The 8,026-nt window shown below is 38.6% G+C and overlaps 1 gene segment (V, D, J or C); it reads left to right on the plus strand.

Moving 5' to 3' along the window:
• The first annotated feature begins 3,741 nt into the window (after positions 1 to 3,741).
• On the plus strand, positions 3,742 to 4,350 carry LOC138833337 (immunoglobulin kappa variable 1D-13-like). The segment is given in 2 exon segments: positions 3,742 to 3,804; positions 3,929 to 4,350. Coding segments are annotated over 2 exon segments (474 nt in total).
• Positions 4,351 to 8,026: the final 3,676 nt, after the last annotated feature.

Genomic DNA, 8,026 nt, shown 5'->3' on the forward strand with positions numbered 1-8,026 from the left:
TAACATAGGCATGCATCAATTCCTTCTTAATACTACTTTCATAAATTGGTGTTTTTTTCTATGGATATATAACCAGGAATGAGCTAGTCAACTCATCTGGTATGTCCCTTTTTAGGTTTTAGTGACTTCTGTACTCTCATCATTACTGGCTATCTAACTTATATCCCTACCAACTGAACTTGCTTATCTAGTAGTTTAGGTTATACAACTAGTTTGGATTCACAGGGCAAATGAGAAGCCATTCTCGGCATTAGAAACAGGGCTGTTGCTGTTCTTGTTGTTTCCTAGTAAAAGAGAATTAAACTTTAAATTATATTGATCCACACATATTAGTCATATGTAGTTCATGTCATGGTATCAAGTTTCAATAAGACTTACATTGTGTAATAAATAAATGTGTGTACGTGGCATATCAACCATCTTAAAATAACTCTTTTCTTTGAGGAGAATTTCTAAAGACCTGGGGGTTTGGCAATCAAATATTGGAAATGAGAGATTCTGAGTTACACAGGAGTAATCCTCACATGGCCAAGAAATCATAGATGGAAATTTCTAAAACCAAGAACTAAAATCATTTTTAAGCTGTTTATCTGAGGTATTTTATTTTATCTCAGGGATGGAAAGCTGGACAGCATACCAGGCATGTTAATCCTGGTATGATTGATTCAATTGCTAAATGTCTAAGAGATCAGCTCATCTCAAGTGGTGTCCATGAGGGTGTTTCCAGATCACACAATCTCTACCATCACTTTCTGGATTAACTATTGATAGTATTATGTGAAGGTGTTAAAGTATGGGGTGGTGCTTAGTTGGAGGAAATATACCACTTACAGGCTCAGACTTGGACTAAATATTTTTGTCCTGTCAACTTCCTGTCTTCTCATGGTTTCTTGTCTGATCTAAATTGAGTGGCCTCTGCTAGATGTTCCTACCCCATAACATTCTGTCTCACCATTGGCCAAGAAAGCCAAGGACTGTGAAGAGAAGTTGTTCCTGTCAAGCATTTGCTTTCAGACACAGGAAATTTATGAAATCTCTCATATCTCTTTTTTTATTGTGAAAATACTGTACAGAGGGTTTACAATTACATGGGCAAAATAATGAGTACATTTCTTATAAAGCATTGTAGCCTCCTCCTTTGTTTCCCTTTCCCATCCCTTCCCATCCTCCCCCACCCCCCAGTCCTCCTTGTCCCCCACACCAAAGTTGTAAAGTTCGTTCATTTTCGACATAACAACTGGTACATCCGATTGTTGCAATGGGTCCACCTGTATCCCTATTTAAATGATTTGTTTTTCCCCTTCCCCTCCACAAATTATACCAACATCAAATACAGTGAAAGCAGGGGTTATACTGTGGGGGAGAGACATACATAGCAACAAAGAAATAATCTTATAAATGTGTTAGAAACAATTGCATGAAAGAAAAAAAAACATTTGAATACATATCTTAGGGTTCATTTCCCTAATATCACCTTCTCTGACCTTTTCTGCTTGACTCAGACATATACTAGATATTGCAAATAAGGGAAACCATGGGACCTATGGCTTACTTAACTTAATAAAATTTTTTCCAAGCCTTTCCATTTGCTAACAAAATGGGGCAATGTCATTCTTTCTGATGGAGTCATAGAATTCCATTGTGTATGTATACCACATTTTCTTGATCCATTCATCTACTGAGGGGCATCTGGAAATCTCTGATATCTCTTGACTAGCAATCTATACTTTAACCAGGTAACAAGGATTCATACAAAATTTCAGAAACTATGAATTTGGTAAAGTCTATTTTGGTTAAGAAGATCTTAATTTGGCATAAGTTAGGCATACACAAATATTGCTTAAGACAATGATCTCATGTATCAAAACAATAATGATTTGAGAAATTTGAGGCTAGATCCCAATGAAGTTTGAAAAGTAAAGGAGTAGATTGAAATAAAGGGCACATTGCAAAATTTGCTACCAAGAATCTATCTTAAAAGATAGATAGGGGGGTAGTTTTGGAGGTGGAAGGGAATGGATGGTAGGGGAAAAACAAAGGAGGAGGCAACAATGTTTAATAGGAAATGTACTCATTGCCTTGTTCACTTAAATGTACAGTATTTTTACAATAAAAACATACAACAAAGATAGATAACCTATATTCCTGGCTATCAATAGGAGGAATATGCTTCTACCTGTATCTGACAAGCAAAACTAAAAGTAAAAAGGGTGATAGGAGGGGCTGGGAAGGTGGCTCAGTGGTAGAGTGCTTGCCTTGCATGTATGAGGCCCTGGGTTCAATTCCTCAGTACCACATAAGCAAAAAGAAAAAAGCCGGAAGTGTCACTGTGGCTCAAGTGGTAGAGCGCTAGCCTTGAGCTGAAGAGCTGAGGGACAGCGCCCAGGCCCAGAGTTCAGGCCCCACCACCGGACCCCCCCCAAAAAAAAGGGTGATAGGAGTATGGCTCACTTTAGAGTGCTTGCTTAGCAAGCTCAAGGTCCTGAATTACAATGCTTGGACTATAAACCCTGTAAAAATGTGTTTTTGTGTTGGATGTATTGTGACCTGAATTTCACTTTGTATCTTAACCTCTAGATGTTGTTTGTGACCTCTAGAAGTCACTGCCCATCTGGCCACTGAGGAAGATCAAATAAAACTGATGTTTGTGGTAAGTTGAGTGACCCACAGCATAAAGATAAGGAGCTACATCTGGATCAGCAGAAATTCAGAGCAGAACAGTTAAAGGAGCCTAAATTCAAAACTGAGCTCCCAGACAATTAAATTTGTGCCTAAAAACAAACTGAATATTGATTTCAAGACTCTGTTCAGAGATTCCAACATACTCACTCTGCTTGGGCCCAATATCTTTAACCCAGGTGTGCAACCCAGTGTTCTCTCAGGAACTAGAAGAGTCCACCGAACAGAGCAGACATATGTAGGTTTAGGCCACAAATTAGGCTTCAAGATAACCTGAGTGTATCCTCCCTTTTAAGGAGAATCTATCTCTGCTTCTGAACATAGTAGATGTGTTGAAGATGTTTAAAAGCCAGAAGGAATAGTATGAGGACCTTCAGCACGAATATATGAAATTATACACATTTCTAGGTCAGTAAAAATTATACAGGTTGTTTAGACATGAAGGGAGAAAGGCTCTGAAAGGACATGCTTGTATGGATCACCTGGGATAAAAAGTCAGAGATGGAGGAGATAATAAGGCTGAACAGCACAGTACAGAAGTCCAGGCATTTTCTTATCAACACAACAGCTCCACTTATTCCACTTTCATGGATTGGATTCATTACAGGACAACAGTGCTGATAAGTTGACACATACAGATTATCAGTGAATCAGAGCTACTGTAAAACTTTCTGTTCTGTATAATAATAAAGAAATGCCAGATTTGTGTTGTGCAAAATTTGTAAATTTTTTTGTTTGTAAACTTCTGGAACTAACAATCAAGTGAACAAGTGTTGACTCAGTTAAAGAAATAAGAAGAAAAGAAGCTTTGATCCTCCAAGCTACCATTGTTGTGCTCACATCACAGGAAAGCAACTTGGTGATTCTCTTCTGTGTTTAAAACCTATTCTGTTGCCCGACCTAGTTCCCTTGAGACTCAGAATGTGCAGAGTTGCTGAGATGAGGCAGCTGGACAGCTGTGTATAACTCTGCTGCTGACTTGCATGCACCAACAGCACAGCCCAGTATGCTCAGGACTTCTTCATAGGCTGCTCACATTAGGCAGTAGTCAGTCCAAGTCAGCACACAACATGGACATGAGGACCCCTGCTCAGCTCCTGGGGATCCTGCTGCTCTGGCTCCCAGGTAAAGAAGGACAATGCTAGGGATTTACACAGCTCAGTGTGATCCAGGATGCTTACTCTTCAGGGATGCTTTCTTATAACTTGATAATTAGTGTGGATATTTGTTTTCATGTTTCTGCTTCCAGGTGCCAAGTGTGACATCCAGATGACGCAGTCTCCATCTTCACTGTCTATGTCTCTAGGAGACACTGCCACCATCACTTGCAGGGCCAGTGAGAACATTGGGTATTCTTTAGCCTGGTACCAGCAGCAACCAGCAAAAGCTCCTAAACTCTTGATCCATGGTGCAAATAGTTTGGAGTCTGGAGTTCCATCAAGTTTCAGTGGGAGTAAATCTGGCACAGAGTTCACTCTCAGGATCAGTGGCCTGGAGCCCGAAGATGTTGCCACTTATTACTGTCAACAGACTTATAGTTACCCTCCCACAGTGATACAAGCCATAACAAAAACCTCCCAGGGAAGCCGAAGTGTGAGTCTGGGCTGCCCCAGCTGCTCCTGCTGCTGCCTCCACTTGCTCAGAATGTTGTCAGAAAAGGCCAGTTAATACTTGGAGAGTCTGAATTGTGACATCAGTTGATATTTATGCAATAATAAATTAAATAACTTGGTATTCTAAGCAGGAATTGCCTTTAAAACAAAGAATGTATTCATTGCTTCAGATTTTATTCCTTTATTTTATGATAGCCTATTTTTATTAATGTACTTATCTGTAACCATTAATGGGATTCTTGGTTTCTCAGTATATGTGTATTATGTGCATTGATCATAGTCTTCCATCTTTCTTCTGTGTTCAACCTCCTGCACTCTGATCCTGTGCTCTTGTCAGCCCCATAGAATGACTATTGCATTTTATTTTTAAAATTTTGCTTGAGTGAGAAGCAGTATAGACAATGCTCTTTGTTTTTACTATTTTGTTTAATAAGATGTTCTCTACTTCTATCCATCATGCTGCAGACTATAGGATTTCTTGATTATTTATGCATGTTGTATATATATACACATATATGTACTTCATATGTATATGAAATATGTATAGATATATATACATAGCCTGCTTTATTTTTTTTCTCTCTCATCTGTTGTAGCATACTTTACTGAATCCAAATTTTTACTAGTGTACACAGTATTGCAATATATACAGACATGCAGAAATTACTTTATAAATAAATGTCACTTTATGTGTTGGTTTTTTTCCCTTAGGCTATACACCCAGGAATGAGGTGGTCAAATCATTTCATAACTCTATTTTTAGATTTTTAGTCACCTCCTGCTGTTATCCATACTGGTAATACAAACTTACATTCCTTGCAATTGGGCTAGCCTGGGGTTGAAATTTACTTTAAGGGAGATGGGAGTGATGTCTGTTTTCCCATACCTCTTAATCTACTCTCTTGTACCACATAATTACCTATTTTTCTGTTCGGTTCTGTTCTAATTAGTCCATAAAATCAAATTTGTGCCAAAATCCTGTAGTTAAACCTTTACAGATCCAGATTTAGAAGATGGACAGTTATTAAGGAAAACCATACCAAAGCAAATATCGGTCCAATATAATAGGTCAATAGTCATGGTAAGATCATTAGTTTGTTAATAGTAATCTTAAACTCATTACTGTCTTAAAAAATCTTTAAATAAAATACAGTTTGGGTTCACTGCTATAATTTAGTCAATAGATTACTTTTGAGATATCTGTATTAGAACCACCAAGTACTTGTAACAATAACATTTCCAGTTTATTCTGTGGACATGCCTTTTTCCTGCTGTTTTTTGAAATGTGAGTTTGTATGTAGGAAAGTGTGCATTGCATTTATATCCAAGATTAAAGGGGTGGGTTGGGGTAAAAATAGCACCTTCATGTAGCCATAAACAGATGAATCCTCCAGAAACACAAATGGAGACAAACTTCCATACAGGGAAGGCTACTGGCGAAGAGACCTCCTCTCTATTAGCTGCTGACATGAATTTAGTCCTTCTGAGGCAGATGTATAGGAATAGCCCTCTTCTCTGGAGAGGCAACCTGGAGTTGGAGCCACAGACACCAGTGGCCCTTCCACAGGCTTCATTAGCAGTGGCATTGTTGGATCTGTTTTGTGAAATTTTTCAGGAATCTGCTCCGTGAATTTTCCCAACAGTGGAATAATTTGATAGTCCATAATGTGCACTTGTCTGCTTTTGATTCATATTTACAACTGGTAGTAATTGTTGCTAGTCCACTCAGGAGCAAGGGAAGCTAGTTTACTCCAAGAGCGTCATCTAAATCTCTATTTTGTTGCTAATTACTATATTCTTTCAGTGGACCTGACAGAAGAAGCCAAGGTGAGCAATTTTCCAGGCTTTTAAACCTCAAGTGGAACACAGAGGAGCAACTGAGTTTTTTCCACCTCACTGTCAAGTGAAACACAGAGAAGAGACTAAGGAATTTCCACACAACCATTCATCCTTTATTTCTTCAGCCTTGGATAGGCTCTGCACATGCCTCACTGCCAAATACTAAGGCAACCAAGGGAGCTACCTGTGCGCCTCTCTCCTCTGTTTCTCTAATTCACCATTCTTGGTTTGCAGCTCTTTCTCATAGCATGCATGGTACAATCAGTTTTCTTCTTTCTACATGATTCTCTGGAAATTCTTTTCATATTGTAAGAGACACATAGTTATAGCTTACCACCACTTCTGGTTTCAAACTATGGCATTACTCTAGTCATGTTTTGTTTGTTTTTGTTGGTTATGGGGCTTGAACTCTGGACACTGGACACTGTCCCCGAGATTTTCATGTCAAGGCTAACACTAGACCACTTGAGCCACAGTGCCACTTCTGGTTTTCTGGTGGCAAATTGGAGATAAGACTCTCACAGACTTTTCTGCCCCAGCTGGCTTTGAGCTGCAATCCTCAGATTTAAGCCTCCTGAGTAGCTGTGATTACAAGCCTGAGCCACTGGTGCCCAGGAGTTTCATTTTAAAAGGCAATGTTTGTAAATGATTTTTCCACTCATGTGTCTTGTGGTTTAGTTAATCCAGACATGCATGTAAATCAACAATATTCAGATTTTTTAAGCACAAATTTAATTGTCTGGAGCTCATTTTTGAAGTTAGGCTCCTTCAACTGTTCTGCTTGTTTCTGCAATAGTAAGTCCTGATTTTGTACTGATTGTCAGCAGATCAATTCCACCCTTCTTCTTACATTTCTCCACACAAATCACAAAACAACAACTTTTGTGTGGACTGTCTGTTCACATATTCAGCATCCATCCACCTTCCTAAAATCAGCAGGGTTGGACCCTTGTGGATCTGGAGAATGGATAACCTGTCGTGGAATGATGGTCAAGAGGATAGATCTGAGGACGAGAGCCACAGAGCCTATAAAATTTAAGCTTTGAATTTTTAGTTTAAAATTTTGTGGTCATGAGGGTAATATAAATTGAAAAAGATGATTCCATTTTAATTACATCTTTATTATCTTTAACTAGTAAGATAAGAAATTACCATTCAACAAGTCAGTTTATGAGTAAAATAATATCATTCTCTCCTGTCCCTCCAAGGAAAGTTGATTTTTTTAATTCAATTTTATTGTCAAGACGAAGTACAATGGTGATACAATTACATATGTAAGGTAGGGAGTACATTTCTTGTCGAACATTGTTACTCTCTCCCCCATTTTCCTCCCACTTTCCCTCCCTCATCACAACCCACCAAGTTGTAAGGTTCATTCCCCTGTTGTCACTATTTTATTTTGGTAACCTGTTTACTATATATACACTTACCTGAATTAGTGAATGGAAGGGGAACAACAAAATGATGAGACAAAGAACGAAAGTTGATTCTCGAAATGTCCTTTCTGTCAGAATGACTGAAGGAGAGGTATGCCAAGGATCTAATTTTTGGTGATCAAAGGAAGTTATCAAAGTGGCAACATATACTTATTGAGTTATCAAAATGGGACTGTTTGGCATGAAACTCTGATTATTGTTAGACTCTGAGCGCCTAATTGAAATAGAAGATGGGAACTTGAACCAAGACACTGTCCTTTACATAGGGTCCTTTTTGATCCATCAGTTTTCTGTTGACTTTCTGGTGTTCTTAGATTTTTGGCAGCACTTTTCATCTCTGTGCTTACTCTCTTCCTCTCTGTGTCTCTGAACTCAGGGTAATAACCCAGGTGATGCGATGCTGATTTTTGTCCTACATTGGTGTCATTGTTCTGATATAGATCTGGACTAGTCTGGGGC

The sequence above is a fragment of the Dipodomys merriami genome, unplaced genomic scaffold (genome assembly GCF_024711535.1).
Source record: "Dipodomys merriami isolate MVZ:Mamm:240054 unplaced genomic scaffold, mDipMer1.0.p SCAF_204, whole genome shotgun sequence".
In the NCBI taxonomy this organism is placed as follows: domain Eukaryota; kingdom Metazoa; phylum Chordata; class Mammalia; order Rodentia; family Heteromyidae; genus Dipodomys; species Dipodomys merriami.